The sequence below is a fragment of the Poromitra crassiceps genome (assembly GCF_964638095.1).
Source record: "Poromitra crassiceps genome assembly, chromosome: 9".
In the NCBI taxonomy this organism is placed as follows: Eukaryota; Metazoa; Chordata; class Actinopteri; order Beryciformes; family Melamphaidae; genus Poromitra; species Poromitra crassiceps.
Genome location: NC_139630.1, coordinates 52,549,293 through 52,568,936, shown reverse-complemented (window position 1 = coordinate 52,568,936; position 19,644 = coordinate 52,549,293). Strand labels below are relative to the sequence as shown.

The 19,644-nt window shown below is 44.6% G+C and overlaps 1 protein-coding gene across 1 annotated transcript in view; it reads left to right on the top strand.

Moving 5' to 3' along the window:
- Positions 1-19,644, top strand: part of hbs1l (HBS1-like translational GTPase) — a 40,271-nt gene that overhangs the window by 7,749 nt on the left and 12,878 nt on the right. The window contains exons 5-9 of the mRNA XM_083643410.1: positions 10,237-10,345; positions 10,758-10,996; positions 14,115-14,280; positions 15,938-16,055; positions 18,538-18,684. Coding sequence (XP_083499536.1) covers positions 10,237-10,345; positions 10,758-10,996; positions 14,115-14,280; positions 15,938-16,055; positions 18,538-18,684 — 779 coding nt within the window. The remainder of the gene's footprint in view (positions 1-10,236; positions 10,346-10,757; positions 10,997-14,114; positions 14,281-15,937; positions 16,056-18,537; positions 18,685-19,644) is intronic.

The following is a 19,644-nucleotide window of genomic DNA, read 5'->3' as shown; positions in this document are numbered from 1 at the left end:
TCGACTCAAGTCTCAATAACTGTCAAATATCTATACATTTCTAAATGAATGCCTGCAAAACTGTTTAGAGTTTTCGGATATACTACTGTTTTTGTAATGATACGATAGATCGGCAATATGGCCCCGCCCCCTTTAGGGGGAAAACACAAGTTGACTTGAATGTAAAAGCACTACCACAAACAAATCATAGAAAAATAACAGAATACATTTTGTTTTGTTAATGACCCAAATACACCATGACATGACAATATATTACAACTCCCCTGGCCATAGAATGCGCAAGATACACCGCAAATATGACTTTGACCCACAGGCGGACACCGGAACCAGGTCACACAGACGGCCGGGTCATGAGTCACATGATTTTAGATGGGTCAAAGTCATATTTACAATGTATCTTGTGCATTCTGTGGCCGGCCAAGTTGTAATATATTGTCATGTCATGAATAAACAAGATTCATTCTGCAATTTTTCTGTAATTGTTTTTGTACTGCTATTTTACACTGAAGTCAACGGCGAGTGGCTTGTGTTTTCCCCCTAAAAGGGGGCAAGACCATGTGCCCCCTACAAAATGACGTATTGCCGATCTATCGTATACAAAGCTGGTTGAAAATGGGCGGAGTGTTCCTTTAACTCATTGAGTGCCATGGACGTCGAAGGACGTCCAATTAAATAGTGACGTAGAGTGCCATGGACGTCGAAAGACGTCCAATGCGTTTTTTGACGGTGGGGCATCGATCAAAGCCCCCTGCATCTCCTGTCCAATTATTGTAGGTATTGAAGGTGTATAACCTATTTTACGGACTCATTAGGTGGCGACAGTGCTTGCTCGGTGCAGTCCAGATTAGAGACAGGTCCGAGAAACAGCCTAAAAGCCGTGGATCAAAGACAAACCGATGCATGCTCCCAGAGCCATTTGCTCTGTCGCGGGAGCTGACATTGGCTCCGAACAGGAGTCAATCCGCGCTCACAACTGAGCCCCTCTGTCCCTGTCTGTCTGTCTGTCTGTCTGTATAGTTTCTCCACCCGATTAGCAGCCAGGAAAGCAGCCCCTGACGCCAAACCATTCAGCAATCCGGGTTGGCTCTTCCCTGCTGTGGCGCTGAGAGCCGACAGCAGCACACAAACGCAGCACTCCGAAAATATAATGGTTGCGTGAGGCTGTGTGCAGTGTGGGGAGGAGTTTACGGGGGGAGGGGGGGAGGGGGGTGGCGCACGCAGGGCATCACACAACAACTACGTCACTACATCAGAAAATATTATCTTCAGACTCAGTGAATGTGCTTGAAATGCTGCATTTCACAAAAGGCGGATTATCTCAGCTAATAATTTGAAAAGCCTGAAAACGCTGAAAACAACCTATCTTCTCCGGCTCATAACTAAAGAACGGAAAATGGTATCAATAAACTTTTTTTTGCTGATGATACAATAGAGCCAGCTCGTTCTTGTGCGTGTTCGGTGTTTACATAGTAATATCACACAATATTCTGTGGGCCTCGAGAAATCACTGAAAACGCTCTGAAAACTCTGGCACTGGGAGCATCCGTTCTCCAAAAGTGGCTGGCACTCAATGAGTTAAATGTCTTTAGTTTAGAGTAGAGAGAGGTGTGTTTGTGCGCGTGTGCGCGTGTGTAAACTTTGTACAGGTGCAAAAAGCGGAGTGAATTGGACCTTAAGGGTGTCAAACAGACTGGTGAGCCTGAGGGAGAGGATAGATAATAGAGGGTTGATAGTGGTAGTGATGATGAGAAGTCAAGCATGAATCAGTCAAACAGGTTTCTCAGTGTACCTGTAGTAGTCACGGTCGCATTATGATGTTTGGAAATGATAAGTTATCTTTGGGATGTTGTGGTCTGTGTGTGTACGAGTGTGAGTGTGACTCTATGCTTGGGTTTCAGATTTTGCTCGGTGAATTACTAGAAATGGCAAAATGTTTGCTGCTAAGAAAAAGTGTGTGTGTGTGTGTGTCCACGTGTGCGTGTCCACTGTCCAGGTGCTTTTTTGGCCTGTTCTCTTGAGGTGAGTGTGTGTGGGTTTCAGGAGGAAGCTGTACTCTGGGAGAAAATGTCACCCCAAGTGTACACCGATCACTTTACTCTTTTCTGTGTCTCTCTCTCTCTGTCTTTCTCTTTCTGTCTCTCTCTCTCTGTCTCTCTCTCTCGCTCCGACACCACCACTACCACCTACGTAGGAAAATCTGATCATGTCTCTCAGCTTTCACAGCTTTTGTCGAAGGCTTTGACAGATCAAATCGTTTTGTGTCTTTGCAGCCTCTGCCTTTTTTTTTTTTTTGCAAGGCACGCAAATTGTTGCACAAACATGGTTACTTTGTTGCGTTGTGGTGCAATTTGCAAACATTGGAAAATGTCATTCCTCCCTACAAGGCTGGTCCAAACATCAAGCCTGTGTGGCATTTGGACTCATAGCAGTTAAAAAAAAAGCCTGAGAAAGGAAAAAATATTTTTTTCGGTCAGTGACTGTACAGTTAGCTCTTTGCTTTTTTCCTCTAGTCTAGGCCAATCTTGTGTGCATGAACAGCAAACAAGGCTGTGTTTTGTAATTGCAAGACTAAAAGAGTTGGACAGTGATATGGTGTTTTGGGTTCTATTGAACTTAAAACTGAAGTTAAATACTAATATTCCTCATAAAGCATTGACGTAGCAATTGGCAGCATTCATTCGTATTACGGTAACTATTAATGTAACTCTAGACTTACTTCGGGTGTTGTTGCTACGCAACGCTGGGTGTACGGGGCTCGTTCTCTTAAGCTGCGTTCACACCGACCTATTAAAGTTTGTCGCTGGCGTCGAGTTTACATACAAAGTCAATGCAAACGAGCGATTGAGCGTATATTCGCCTGGGAGAATAATCGCTGGGCATCCGAGCGGCAGAGACAGAGCGATAGGGAGAAAATACGCTCGTCGCTCAAGATGAAATATTCCAACTCGAGCGAAAATACGCTGGCATCAGTCGCTCGCTGTTCAATGCCGATTGGCTGCCGTGTGAGAGCGAGTCAAGGATCCCACTGGCTTGGAACAAACCGCTGGTTTATTGTGTAGCAACAAACCGCATTGACAGGCTGACAGCTGACATGAAGTGAAGTCTGTCCTACCGGTATGCAGCTCGCATTAGGAGCACGCTGATAGGCTTAGCTTGTAAACAATGACGGTGGCTCGTAGTGGACAAACAGCATGACATTGCGTAACGTTATATCCCCCACATGTCCGTCATTTCGTGTGCCTGTTGATGAGCGATTTAAACAGAGCGACAGAGCGATTCCAAAGGGTTGACTTGAGCGACAGAGCGAAAAATAAATATCTCGGTGTGAACGCTCCTTTATGGGTTACGCCGACGGACGCCAAACTCAATGCAAAAACCTGTCCGTTTTACTGTTGTCTTGTCACGAAGTGCGCCCGACTACTAGACCATGACTTTAGACCTGTTATGAATCAGTGGGGTCTTTTGTAATATTCGGGCTAAAAACCAAAGTACGTGTCTTGTTTATTTACAAAATTCACATCGCTCATTGTTTTGAATGGCGGGTTGGGTTACCCCCAGGTCCCTTCCTGCCTCCTTTGCTCGCTTGACGTCAGAGTAACATTACGAATGTACAGTCGCCACAGAAAGTGTATTAAAAAACATCATAATTAGAAGTTTATTGAACATGATGAAATACACAAGTCTCAATTAGTTAGTATCTAATCTAAGCTTGGCACATCTGGATGTGGGGATTTTCGTCCCTGCAGATTTGCTTGAGCTTGGTCAAGTTGGATGATCTGATGTTTTTGCAAGGTATATTTAAAACAAAATCTTTAATTGGTCAAATCTTTGCCTATACTGTATATTCAAGAAAAATATTGGTATCGGCATAATATCGGTATCGGCAGATATCCAAATTCAGGTATCGGAATCGGATCGGACGTGAAAAAAGTGGATCGGTGCAACCCTACTTAAGGAGTTACCTGCACTCTGGCAGGTTCTCCTCAAGAAGGTGCTTGCATTTACCGTAGCTCCATTTATTATTCAAAGAGTGCAATGTCCATTTCATCCACCGCCGAATCTTCAACCTCAGAGTCTTGTGTCATGTCTAGTTTTGGACACTCCAGGCATGCTGCCTGGTTTAATAAATCATTGCCACGGATAAATTAGTTATCGTGTGTTTAGATCGTTGACAAAAATACTAAGATAAATCACCAAAATCAGGTTTTAGGCTGCATAGAAGAGAATCCTCCACTGATTGACATTATAGTGAGTCAAAATGGACTGTCTGGTGAGTAGGTGGGTGTAGAGCAGCAGGCAGGGGATGTCTTCAAAGTTGGCACCCTTTAAGTGTTGAGTGGTGGTGTGTTGACACTGGGTGGTGTTGACACTGGGTGTGACTCATCCTGAAAGGGGTCAGAGTGTGGGCCCACTCAGCTTTCCCCTCGCCTCAGCCAGCCCAGCAGCATATTATTAATCATTTTCATTATTTTCATCCATCGTCCAAATTTGGTCGATCAGACCATTCCCAGCACCTATTGTTTGAGGCTCGCCCGGTGAATCGGTTGATTTCAAAGACTCGTTTTGAGCGCCAACAAGTCAGACAATGATCCTAGATCAGCATTCTTCTTACTGGGTTTGGGGCAGATTCTGGTATCTGTGAGTCGGTCCATATGACAGCTTGCTATCAGTGAAAGAGTAACGTGTTGGGCCACATCGTCACGAGAGGATGCCATTTATCAAACCGATCAGAGAAAATCAACAACCCATCAGTGTACACAGTATTAAGTCAAGTCATCGTCAAGCATTCATCAAGCAGTTAATTAAGTTAGATGGGGTTTTTGTTATCTATTTTTATTTATTTTAATTTATCAGTGGACTTATAGAGTTTTGTTCAAATCAGTGAGTGAAGTGTAACATAGTCACTCAGCCTTTAGCGGCCTCAAGTGGTAGGGACAAGAATTATCCTTCAACAATTCTCTCTTCCACTGATAACCCTAAAATCAGTTAATGAAATTCAGTATATTCAGTATTTATGTCAGCATTTGATCAAAGCTTTTTTCTTAATTTTTATTTTGTTCCCATGCAAAGTCAGTGCGTGGTACGGTGTGTTATCTTGGATAATTAATTGACATATTGAAAAAAACATCGATGGATTTTAACTCTTTGAGTTAAAGGATTGGTTTTGGCTGAAGATAGCATCTCTCTCCATTGCTCTCGTGTCATGCCTACTAGGCTGTCAGAAACCCTGCTTACCTGCTCTCAGCCAGAGCTGCTGCTGTTGCTTGGTGTTTGCGTGCAGGTTTGTGTGTGTTTTGGGGGGTAGTATTTGCATATCCTGGGCTGAGCCCTCCTTCCATCCTGGGCTCAGTTGGGCCCTCAGGCCAAGGCGTACAGGTGACTCGCCCACGCTGACTCACTCCAAGGGTCTCCTATGCCAGAGAAATCCTGGATGGGAGGACACCGACTGTTTACCTGTCAGTCTAAACAGTCTAAAGACATCCTGGTCTAAGCCTCACAACCTGGTTGCTCTGTCTTGTTGTTGCTCTCAGACCCTCCTGCCAGAGCTGCCCCCAGGGGAGCCCAGCATGGCTTTGACTGTCAAGTTGTTTGCAGATCCATTAACGTGATTGGCAGAGGGACCTTGTCCGCCAGGTAAAAAGGCGACTGTTTATCACTTCAGATTAATCAATAGAACCAGGGGTTGTCTGTTTTACCCCATGTTAAATTATTAGTTTGAAGGTCTAAAAAAAGCGAAACAAACAAAAACAACGTAATTACTAGTACAGCTGACACTGTCAGGGGGGTAATGTTCAGTTGGGGCTCGAGATCGTTCGTGGTTTTGTTTTGTTGTGGTGGTTTGGTTTAAGGTTTTTGTTTTGGGCCTTTTGTGATTAGGTGGATTACGGATTGATTTAGTTCTTAATTGTTCTCAGTGGCTTGATTGAGATGATTTGTTTCACAGCTGAAGTGCCGTAGCAGTCATTTGGAAGCTGGTCAGTGCAGACACAGATGGTAGAAACCTCCACGTCACAGGATTCAGGACAAGAAACTCCCCCAACACCCAGCTGGAGAACTAAGGGCAATTCCCCAGAGAGCATTTTTCCATCTGATGATTGCGATTACTGTAGAGACGAGAGTTGTACTGACCCATCCATTCCCCAAGACTAGTCATACATTCCTATTCTTATTATAATAAGAGAAGTGTCCGTGTGTGTGTGTGTGCGTGCGTTCGGGCTGAAACTTTCAGGGGGTGTAAAGAGCTGGCTGAGGCTAATAAGTTCAGTGATGATGTCATGTTCCAGACCAGGGGGGGCCTAACTCACCGGGGGCTCCCCACGGGTCCGCTAGTATAGTATACTAGGGATATCGCGCACTATGCGCGCTCGATTCGTAGGCGCGGCCTCGCCCGTCCTGCAGCTCGCATTCGCAGCTAGCGGCCGCTGCGCGGCCTTGCGTGCAGCTCACCTGCTGTGTGGCCAATGAGACCAGCATCACTGATGATGTCAGATTTATGACATCACTGATGATGTCCACAGTGGGATTTATGACATCACTGATGATGTCACAGTGGGATTTCATCAGTGAGATTTATGTGGGATTTATGACATCACTGATGATGTCAGTGGGATTTATGATCACTGGGATTTATGACATCACTGATGATGTCACAGTGGGATTTATGACATCACAGTGGGACAATCACAGTGGCACAGAGAAACAGACAGATCCCTAACTCCCATTTATATACTGATGATGATGATGATGACGATGATGATAAAGCCATCTGATGCACAGCCGGCAGTTGCCCTGGCTTTCCCCCTTTTCCACCTTTCAAAGGGATGTGGTCATGTGGACAAGTGTGTGGGAATATATACGTATATGTAGCTGCTGCTATTTCACCAAAATGTGGTGCTTTTGCCTCCAGCGCGCTGCCCGGCTTGTGAATCAGTGTTTCACAATGAGAGGGACTTTTTCCTCTCTAATGCAGAGCCAGTCATTTAGAGATCGCTTGGTGAGAGAAAGTCCTTCATTCCCACGAATCACACCTCCTTTCCCTCCGTTTCTTTTATGTTAAGATGAATGAACTGTGACGTGTTTCTTTGCATGCAAAAAGAAAATAGAAGAAGCACAAATGATATCCTTTTTAAATACACGCCAAAGAAAACTAACCTTGCTTGCAAGATGGATAACCTCGCGAGATCAAAAGAGATTCTCTCGACGTAATCCATCTTGTCATGCACAGGCAGTTAAGATGATTGGCCGAACCATGCCGGCCCGACGAATCAGCGGCAGCCTTAAGCCTGGATTATGCGAATAAGAGATGGAATGAGAGAGAGACACGGAATCCTGACGAGGAAACTTGTGGAGCTTTTATACTCTGTGCGGGTTTCTGCTCGCGGAATTGAGAGCGAGTTTTGAATACTCCACTTTGTCCGCCCAGCCGCGTCCGCGTCCGCGTAGATACAAAATTCGGGGTGCGCACGGCCAGGCGAAAACCGTCCGCACGGAGCCTTGCGGAGGGGCGTGTCTGCTGATTTGACGTCACTTTTCCGCGCGGACACTCGCGTTCCTCGCTGATGCGGGAAGCATAATGAGCCCTTTAGGCGGGCTCAGGCTCGTCTGGGCAAGTAGTGGGTACCTGGTCTTTGTAGTTCTTTTCACTCGTCAACATGGCTGCCGCCGCGGAAGTGACAGGCAGTCTGAATGAAATTGAATGTAACGTTCCCAATTCTATGTATTAAATTCTAAAAAACGACCCTCAACATTTGGGAAGGCTAAGCCACACAACTAGTTCGTTATAATCTAACTTCATGCTTCGAAGGTGACTTTACGACGGTGAGGACTCAATCAATGAATACCACGGAGATCAGGCACAGGCACCTTCGGCGATCTGATTGGTTGAAGTTAACACCCACCAGCAGTGATAGACAGATGGGTCATCCAATCACCTGCCAAGTAGCTTGGAAAAAGTGCCCGCCTCCGTCAGCGGGTCTGGTTACTGCATTCCCAGATCGACTGGTTTAGTGAAACGTATGTGGAGCTATACCGTCCATCTGGCAGCGTCCGGTTAAAAGAAAACATGAGCGAAATGACAATTCCTTACCTGTGTACCTTACCTTACTGTCTGTGTGTGTGTGTGTGTGTGTGTGTGTGTGTGTGTGCAATAATACACACATACGCACTCAGCCTGCTACTTAACTGAGATGACACCTTTTCAAAAGAATTATTCTGTGAAACGCTGCGTCACGCTGCTCTATTTATGTGGAGACGGGATGCAACGGCCACTTCTGAAATTAACTCTTTCTGAACCAGGATGTCACGCACGTGCACACACACACACACACACACACACACACACACACACACACACACACACAGTGTGCAGTAGGCTTTGGATGCACAGCCCAGTCTAAATGAGTCAGTACTAGTAGGCTGATATGACTGGGACTGCTGGCCATTTGGGACAGGGATGACAAAGCAGTGACATCAGCAAAATACACTGCAGAATATCGACGACCAATCAGATAGCAGGCTCAGACTGCAACTGATTGCAACACATGGTCACACTATAGCATGCATACGTTCGGGGGAAAGCACATACGCAACAAACAGGAAAGTGCAGTTATGTGTCTTGTTCCCTGGAAATGGTTACAAAATATCATTTCTCCCCAGAGGCCGCCAATGCAAGCGGAAATGTGTCCCAATTCATTTTTTGTTAAAGGAACACTCTGCCCATTTTCAACCAGCTTTGTATCATTAGAACATCAGTAGTATATCAGAAAACTGTAAACTGTTTTGAAGTCTGTCATTTAATTTGACAGTTATTGAGTGTTAAAGTGTGGACCAGTGACATCACTGGTCCACACTAACTCAAATTAATAACTCATTAACTCAAATCAACTCTCAATAACTGTCAACCTAGATGAATGATGAATAGTTTGACAGTTATTGAGAGTTGATTTGAGTTAATGAGTTATTAATTTGAGTTAGTGTGGACCAGTGATGTCACCGGTCCACACTTTAACACTCAATAACTGTCAAATTAAATGACAGACTTCAAAACCGTTTACAGTTTTCTGATATACTACTGATGTTCTAATGGTCAAAGCTGGTTGAAAATGGGCGGAGTGTTCCTTTAATACTGTATGTGCATGTTTTTGCCCATTTACTTTTTTGCTTACTTCTTAACATGACCACCATTTCCCAAAGTGTACCCTACTTTTTTTTAGGTGTCTTAAATTGTTTCCATTCATTTCAGTAGGGTATGAAAATCCGCCTTCAGAAACCTGCTTCCGACACAGTTACAGTGAACATCACGCTTGGGTTCATTTTTGTCAGTTACTTTATTATTGTGTGGTAATTTAATTCAATTGTCCACATTAATTTGAATACTTTACACCTAATACTGGTGCATTCACATGTTGCTGGGAAGTTCCGACGTGAATACAGCTGACAAACGATAAGCAAACGTGGGTGAAAAGCACAATATGGAATTGGCTTCGTCGTGCTTTTAAAGTTTGTCTGGCTATAACTACAAAGTAGGAAATTCTTTTTTCCAATTCATCCATAGCACATGAATGCAAAATTCCTTCTCTGTTGCACACAACAGAATGTACTGTATGATTCCACCAGAAAATAGTCTCTGAAGAAAGGATTGTTTTATGAACTAAATTCTATGACTTCTGAATCTGGGGATGAATGTTAGTCGGAGCAGCATGTTGAGGCCGGCCTATATCACAGCGTGAACGTTTGAATTTAAAAATGCAAGTAAATAAATAAGTATACAAGTAAATAAGTACAAGAGAAAGAAAAAAAAGTTGTATGCTTTGAAAAATGGTGGGGTAGGTAATGTATGGTGTGGCTGCATAATCTGCATTCCCACAGCTAGAAAAACGGAAGCCAAGTCTAATCTGTGTACAGACCGCACAGCCTGAAATCCAGCATTTCTTTACTTTCTTTACATAATATGTATGCTTTAGCTGTGAGCCAAAAAAAAAAGCTACTCTTATCTTTGAAAAATCATCTCTGAAGATTAGAGTGGAAGAAACGTGTCTCTCTTGTTTCTGAGGATGTGGGAGATCGTAGTGAATGTTAACCAATGACGATACAACTGTCCAGGGTTTTTAAATGATTAAAGGTACCGTATTTTGAAGCTGAAAGGAATTAGCTACTGTATAGTGTACTGTAAAGCATCCTAGTACTTTTTTATTGTCTGCCAGCGAGTGTGCATCTGTGTTCCTCTCCTCCCTTCAGCTAAAGGCAGAGATGTGTCCCACAACAAGCTGGACTCAGAAGTGGTACCCAAAGTCGCCCGCATGACCGTCTCTGGCAAGAAGCAAACCATGGGCTTTGATGTGCCCAGGTACCTCTCTCTCTCTCTCTCTCTCTCTCTCTCTCTCTCTCTCTCTCTCTCTCTCTTCTCTCTCTCTCTCTCTCTCTCTCTCTCACACACACACACACACACAGAGGATGCTTTACTAAGTTCAAGAAAACAGTAAAAACACTTCCTCCCACTATTTACATTGAAAATCTTTTGGCCTTTGCCAAGTGGTTAGGTTTACATATATGCCACTGCTGGATTTCCTAGCCATTAAAAATGAAAAGCAGTTAAACCATAGCATTGGATGCTCAAAACATCACTCAAGTTTGAATTCTTTTATACAGGGCCATCTAGAATAAGAGTACCAGTAGGAGTATGCATAGTAGCAGAATTAGTAGTATCAGTAGTATCACGAGTATCGGTGTGGTAAAACTCTTGTCACTTGTCTCCTCAGCACCGGGGAGAATGGCGTTGTCGCCGCCTCAGCCCGGCGAGGTGGCAGCCCTGAAGACGCGACGGCGACTCCAGAGGCCGCCTCCAAACGTCCCGAGACCCCATCGAAAGGCTCGGACGAGCCCCCCGCCGCGCCCACCCCAGGCCGCACCCCGGGCAAGGCCAGGCAGCAGCTCAACGTCAAGGCCGAGCTGGAGAAGAGACAGGGGGGCAAGCCTCTGTTAAACTTAGTGGTTATAGGTACGAAACCTCACTCACTCAAAGTTTCAAGTTCAGGCGAAAGCAGATTGTACACCGAGATTTCAGCACAGTCATAAAAGGATGAACACAATGGATTGTGAACAAAACAAAGAAAAACAACAATGTAGATCAAACTTTTTTTTTTTTTTTTTTACTTAGGGCACACGCTAGTCTACATTGAAATACATTCAGGGAAGTTCTGCTTACTTGGTTTTTCTGCACACATCATTTTTGTATACATACTACAAATGTATCAGATGTAAATGGGACAGGAGGTAGGCTTATACGCTCTAAATTTCCATCGATTTTTGACCTGTGCATTTGTCGTGCGTATTTGCACTAAATGAGGCATATTGTAGAGAGACCCATGCAGCACCATGCAGTTGCAAACTCAGATTCTCTCGTTCTCGGCTAGAGCAGAAAAAAGTGACGAGGTACTTTCAGAAGTGCAGACGCTCGTTTCCCACAGCCTGTGAAACCTTTCGTTTCGCCACGGGTCTTTTCCCTTCCCCCCTCTCAACACCGTCCATCCTTAGTGGCACCATCTCGCTCGGCTTAGTGACACCATCTCACGCGGCTTGTGCAACGCTCTTTTCTGCTCTCCTCCTCTCTTCCCCTTTTCCGTATCTTATCTCCTCTCCCTCTCTCTTCCTGTGCACTACCTGTCTCATCCCTCCTGTCATATCCTTCCTCTTTCTCTCTGCCTGAAACCAGGCTGAAACCAGAAACCAGACGGACAAACCCCCGTCTTTATTAGTCAGCAACAGCACACACGTTAACGTGGCAGAACACACACACACATCATGCTGCAATAGTGCCACAGGAAATTACCGGTAGTCTTCCGCCTCTGTCCCATCCTGGCTCGTCCTTCCTCCAACACTGGTCAGGCGATGTCTTCTTGCATGTTTTTAGTGGGGGTACATTGATGTTCTATGGAGGGAGGACGGGGACAACATGCACACTCCACACAGAAAGGCCCTTCTCACCAGATAGCCCACCTGGGGCCGGTTGCACCAACTGGTCTTAACTATGCCTGGTCGTAACTCCTACGTCGGTCTTAGTTAAGACTAGGGATGCACCGATTGCCATTTTCTTGGCCGATTCCGATTTCCGATTTTTGAATAGTCTGACTTGCCGATACCGATTTTTGCCGATTCCGATTTTTTTTTCTAAAAACAACAATTGACAGCTTACACAAACGTTTTTGTAACTTTGTTTAAAAATTAAGATTCATAGAACAATTCTTACATCTAATGGGGATCCAAATAAACAAATAAACAATTCTTATCATTTGCATGAAGTAGGACCTTCTCACTCAAACACTCAAAATAAAAGTGTTCCAGGTTAGGCTACTGGACAGAGCTTTTTTGTGCAAATACAATGAATACAAAAATTAAATTAAATCCAATAGCCTATATCCCACAGCTATCATGCATTTACTTTTCCAAAAGAAAACAGGTGCAACAGAACATCAAAATGATCCATGGACAAGGAGTTTATAGACTGGCTCCAGACCAGTCCTCTTGAGTAGAGGGGAAATGAGTTTATGAGTTACAGTAACGATCTTCAGTCTGAATATCAGGCGGAGTTTACACACAGTCCGAAGTTTGGTATGCGTATTTTTATCTGCCATCCGAAAAAATATCGTCACGCACAGAAAACGTTGCACACTTGTGAGTCCGATGCATTTTTATTATTATGTCCGTCGTTCTCATGTCGTTCTATTTGCAATACGAAACAAATAGTCTCTCCTGTATCCACGTCACGTTACAACATGACTTGACAGGCTGAGGCAGCAGCGCTGATGTGGAATGGAAAAGCAGGTCGGGGAATGGTTATCATACTGGACACAATGCTCGCGTTCACCTCGCCAAGCCGGCTGTGCGCGGTGGCGGGTTGCTGGAGCACCGCTTCCCGGGGAGAGAGAGCAGAGAGAGAGGGGCCAGTGAGGTGAAGCGAGCCGCTCTGACTGGACTCCAGCCGAGCGGGACTCGACCGCATCTCTGTCTCCACGGCTTATTTTCGACTTGCATGTGTGACAAACTGCGAGCTTTGTCTACTTCACTGACGGTGAAAAAAATCCACAATGAGGAAGGTATGCTGGCGTGTGTGGTGTGGTGGCTGGGTGCCTGTCTCGGTGCTTTGGGGTGCGCGCACGTCATGTGAAAATCGGCTCACAGAATCGGCTATTTAGAGTGACCGGAACAGATCACCGATCGAGGCCGATCACGTGAAAATCGGCCATTTCCGGTCACGTGCCGATCGATCGGTGCATCCCTAGTTAAGACCATGGATTTACGCCTGTTGCACCAACACGGCTTACGTCTGGTCTTAACTATGCTGGTCGTAGCAATGCGCGTCCATGTGAATTGCCAGGGAATGCACCCTGATTGGATGATGTTGCAAAAAATGTGCCTCGCGACCTGCTTGGAGCACTGTGCCACTACGCTCTCTCAGCCACTACTGTAAAACACCCTCCCTCCTCTCACCCTCCCTCGCTCCAGGGGAAAAATGGCGGCGATTGAGCCAGAAAGACAGTCTGAATGAAATTGAATGTAACGTTCCCAATTCTATGTATTAACTTCTAAAAAACTAACGGCAACATTTTGGAAGGCTAAGCCACACAACTAGTTAGTTATAATCTAACGTCGTGCTTTCAAAGACGGCGAACTGGCGGTGTTACGACGATGACGTTCAAAAAGGTCTCCGCGGAGATCTCTGTTACAGGCAGGCTCTACGCCTCCTCCTGACCAGGCGTAGGAGTTATGCCTGGTCGTAGTGAAAATAAGGCTTAAGCCGTCTTGGTGCAACCGGCGTAGCTGTTAGGTCGTAAAGTTACGACCAACTTAGCTTAAGACCAGTGTAAGACCAGTTGGTGCAACCGGCCCCTGGGCACTAGGCACCGAAGGCATGTGAGGAACATACCCCAGTGCCTACAGTGACCCAGGCGAGAATCGAACCCGGGGGCTTCTTGCGAAGGCGATAGCATCTCTCCTTGCCATGCTCTCTTACCCCCCCCGTCTCATCTCTCCCAACCTCTCCTCCACCCACGCCTCCCTCGTTCCACCCCTCCCTACCCGGCTTGGCAGCGTTAAACCGTTCCCTCCGCTCTCTGCAGGTCATGTGGACGCAGGTAAGAGCACGCTGATGGGCCACCTGCTGTATCTGCTGGGCAACGTGAACAAGCGCACCATGCACAAGTACGAGCAGGAGTCCAAGAAGGCCGGCAAGGCCTCCTTCGCCTACGCCTGGGTGCTGGACGAGACCGGCGAGGAGAGGGACAGGTACATTTAGGCGTGTGACAATACGCACATGTAGGAAAACATAAATGCACACATAAGCCTCTTCTAAACATGAAGTCTGGATCATGTCCGGCTAGCCAGAGCAGGATATTTTCCGGTTTTACCTTTCTAGCCATGAGGAGTCTGTGTTTAGAAACAGCTGGAAATGGTCCGTATTCTCTCTAGCCGATAGCGAGTAGAGTGGGCAGGGGGAGGTGGTGCGGTAGCGTGTATCGATAAAAAGAAATGTGATATGGAAACGGCTTTAGCGAATCTGTAACCAAACTCCATTAAAAAACATGCCGTTTTAACGGAGGATCCATTCCGACCATTCAGGCAATAACGAGGGGTGGCAATGTGCCAAAAATGAGCGCTTGCCTTTGTTACATCGCCCAAAAGCCGCCCAGTCAAAATAGTGGTCGCACCGTCGTCAATCACTGTGGGTGATTTTACAAGTGGCATTCAAGTCATATCTGACTAGTTTTCAATTTATTAGGCTATAGGCCTACACTATGTCTCGATATAGGCTGATGCAACTCTTGCATTTTTACATAGCCTACAAGACAGACAGGGAGGAAAAGAAACCATTCAAGCCGTTTGCAGCACTTGAGGAAACCGTGAGTTTGCTCATTTAATTTGTTGATATAAGCGATTGCCCGAATGAATAATTAATTAATAGGCTACGTGAACGTTAGCGGGTACTTTAGCCTATGCAGTAGGCTATAGTATTAGGCTATCATCTCCTTGTTGCATTTTTAAACTGGCAGATGGGGGACAAAGAAACGATTCAACTTTTACTTGTTTACTCACCTAATTTGGCTCTCTTCCAAATAATCCAGCCACGTAACTAACGCTACGTCCATGAAAATAATGATCACTGGGACATTAATGGTTTGTAAAGTGCCACCACCCGCCCACTCAGACATAACAGCTACATGATCCGGAACATGAGCTGCCGGTGTTAAACAGCCGCTTTTCCAATAATGCGGATCCTATACTAGGGGCTCAGATGGTCATGATCCGCACTCGCGGGAGTGCGCATAAGGCGGCTAATTGTTTCTAAACATGCAGGCCGACTGGCTAGCAGCTGGTTATAATCCGGATTTCACTCCATGTTTAGAAGGGGCTATACAGTACAGTATAGATATATACACAAAAAGGCACATGTATGTACTAGGGCTGTGGCGATTCACTTATCTCCCGATTCGATACTATCACGATTCTTGGGTGACGATTCGATTTATATTGCGATTCTTAAGTATTGCGATTCTACGATTATTGCGATTCGATATTACGATTTATTGCGATTTTTGTTTATTTTTTTCTTTTCTTTTTTCAGTTTGTGTGGCCTGACTGCAAGCACCCAAAAAAAAAAAAAAAAAATTTTTTTTTTTTTTTTAATTTGCGATTATCGATTCTGGAATAAAAGATCGATCCAAAAAATTGTGACATTAAATATCGCGATACTTAGGTGAATCGATTTTTTCCCCCACCCCTAGTATGTACAGTACACACACACATAGTGACTATCACACTGCATTATTGGATACAAAACACCACCTCATTGTGGTTTTTAAGTGCGCTCACACAAATAAAAAAATAATACAAATAAATAAATCAATAAAAAGCCCATGACTTCTTTCCGTGTGCTTTGTTCCAGAGGTGTGACGATGGATGTGGGCATGACCAAGTTTGAGACGGCCTCTAAGGTGGTGACCCTGATGGACGCGCCGGGCCACAAAGACTTCATCCCCAACATGATCACAGGAGCTGCACAGGTATGCCACGCAAAGCCACCTCCTAACAAGCAACTGCCCAAATCCAGTCAGCCTACGCAAACCGGTTTTCTGAGCATTAGGGCTGCAACTAACGATTATTTTCATAATCGATGAATCTGTCCATTATTTTCTCGATTAATCGATTAGTTGTTTGGTCTATACAATGTCAGAAAATGGTAGCAAATGATGATCAGTGTTTCCCACAGCCCAGGATGACGCCCTTAAATGTCTTGTTTTGTCTACAACTCAAAGATAATATCAGTTTACTGTCATATAGGAGTAAAGAAACCAGAAAATATTCACATTTAAGGAATCTGAGAATTTTGACATTTTCTCTTAAAATTGTACTCAAAACGATTACCGTAATCGATTATCAAAATAGTTGTTGATCAATTTTCTGTCGATCGACTAATCGATTAATCGTTGCAGCTCTACTGAGCATGCTCAGTTGCAACCTTTTTGACTTTCGACCCGTGTTGTGAGCATGCTAAGTTGCGGCGGTTTTGACTTTCGTCGCAAAACCGTGATTTATGCAAGTTTTACACTTTTTTAGTAACTAACTGAAACTTCAGTGACTAACTATAATTTATGCATAGTAATTTTAACTGTAACTTACGTAACTGTAACTGTAATTTATGCAGGAAGACTGTGTTGCGATCGGTTGAATCGCACAAAATTCTGCATTGCACTCCGCACTCAGCAGCGCACGTGCCGAGTTGGAAGTTCATTGGACGGTTCTGTAAATATGCGAAGGACACACCTACTGTACATACTGTACATACATGGACGGTCCCGGAATTCTAGATAGATGAATGATTTTTGCGCCTCTGCCATTTCTACACTTGCACAGACGTTACGTCCCGCCCACCACCACCGTGTATATATCCGTACGGTGGGCTTTATTGAGCTGGACCTTACTGATCCTTGAGGGGAGATTAGGCGTCTAATCTTATTTTATCTGAGCTGAGCTTTGCAAAACCTCCGTTTCATGAGAATAATGGCTCCTCTCCTCAGCAGACCACACCCCACAGCCTGGTTTGAAATAGCTTTCTGTGGTTTTGGGTGGAGGTGAGCTGTTTTTGCAACCATGGGTGTGCTTTGCCTCGTCTCTGTGTTTTGGGACTCGGGTGTAATTTCTCTTTTCACCAGATGACTGTGGTGTTTCGTTTTGCCGTCACGTTTAGCCTCATCACGTCGTGACTAAGCGGTTTCTGTAGTGAGGAAAGGGGGAAACCACGTCACGCACCAGGCTTCAGAGGAAATCTCATACCCTGGTCCCCTCCCAGTGGGGGGGGGGGGGACTTTAATTGCAAATGCAGACAGTAAAGTGTGAGCTCATTAATAAACAAGAACTTAATAATAATTTACAAATAACAAATAATTTAGTATATTGTGCATTCGTTGTGAAATAGGGGTACATGTGCACAGCTCCCCAGCAGAGCCATGTATATAGGAGAGTCGCGACATGTCCATTCACTCCAATGGACCAGTTTCTTTTACACTCAAGAGTTCCTGCAAGTAAGCTTCTGGATTAAGCAGCACTGTCGAGTTGCAGCAAAATGGACAGTTTGTGTTGTACTTTAAAAGTTTTTTTTAGAATCAAATTGTACATTATCAGCTTTATTTTAGCATTCAAAAGTACCCACGAGACCCCTTCCTGGCTGTTCATTGGCTAATGAGTCACGCATTTTGGTCCTCCGCTGACGCCACTCTCTCTAAATTGCTCTGCTCCCCGGGTAAGGAAGGTTTTGAGTGTGTCATGTGTGAGATGAATGTGCATACATTGTGGACCAGTGATGCCATTCATGCACAAATGACATCACTGGTCCATAACTTTAACTAATCAAATCTGAGTAACTTCGAAATAGGGAGGAAACGATAACCGGTTTTAATGATAACGTGATAAAATTCCTGACGATAACCATACCATTTCAAATTTTCATTATCATTAAAACCGTGGTACCGTGATTACAGTGCTTTGAAAAACATGGTAAATACTGTTCATCATCAACCAAAGTTGGCAACAGTCTCCCAGATGCAAACGCACAGCCTTGGAGAAATGATTTCAGTGAGTGTATCAGTCCTTTTTTGGTCTGAGTTTTCAATATAAAATTTGGTGAAATGATTTCTGTGAGTGTATTAGTACTTTTTGAGCATTTTCCCACACATTTTAGCAATACCGTAATAATACTGATAACCGTGATGATCATTGTGGTCACTATAATCGTGATATGAAATTTTCGTATCGTTTCATCTCTACTTCCAAACTAAATGAATGTCTGCAAAACTGTTTAATTTTCAGATGTGTGAGATCATATGCAGAATGAATCTCTAGTTCTCCTTTAAATCTCATAGTCACCATCTCAATTCACATGAAAACAATGTCGTCCAAACATCAGAATGCAGCTGCCCATTGGAGCTCAGTGTGTGTGTGTGGGTGTGAGCGTAATGCTTATCTGCGTGCTTGTGTCGCCCCCTCCAGGCTGACGTGGCAGTGCTGGTGGTGGACGCCAGCCGGGGGGAGTTTGAGGCGGGCTTCGAGGCCGGCGGTCAGACCAGAGAGCACGGCCTGCTGGTCCGCTCGCTGGGCGTCACTCAGCTGGCCGTGGCCGTCAACAAGATGGACCAGGTCAGAGCAGCTCCACATTACTGATATACAGCAGGGACAACACATACACTCAAAACGCCATATCTGGATGACATTAGGCCAACATTTAATTCTTCTTAACATCTTAGAATAAAATAGATACTTGTTTATTCCCCCACATAGTGTTGTAGTCGAGACCAACTCAATTCCAAGTCCTGGACACATTTTCAGGAGCGTGAGTCGGACTTGGACTCGAGCATTCTTGCATTCGGACTCGAAAGTTGGAGACAAGACGAGGACTTGACTTGTTAAAATTGACGAAGACTGTTTTTTGTTTGTTTTTGTTAGTCTTTTTGTAATAGGCCCTAATAATTTGGCATACGATATTGATAGCTATATATTAATACCATGACATTATTACATTTTGTGCAAGGGCAGGCGCTTGTGTTCCACCCTACATGTGTATTTATGCTCATGTTCAGTAACTCAGACTCAGGTAATGGGGACTCAACTCGAACTCGCCTCGGACTCTTCTTTGGTGACTTGGATTGGAGATATAACGACTTGACTACAACACTGCCCCCACATCATTGAGGAGGCATTTGATGACTTTTCAATGCAGAAAAACCTAAAATAAAACTGCGTAGCCCACGTTTGCTTTTAGTGAGAATCCACGGCAAGAATGGAAAACGGGAGGTACTTAAAAAATACTTCTGAATCTGAACGGATTCAAGTAACGGCATCAACCTTAATAATTCATTTAATAATTCATTTATTTTATATAGCGCTCTTCAAAACCCAAAGACGCTTAACAGTGAAGACCTTGGTGGCAGCAGACATAAGAAGAGGCAAACTGTTATTGTCCTAATGAAACAACATGGGGGCACAGGAGAGCTCATTTCCTGTTCATTCATATTCACCTTATGTTTAGACCTTACAGTGGGCCAAATTCTTCCGGGTCCTTTTAACACTTCCGGCGGTCACGGCGCAAAATAAGAGAGT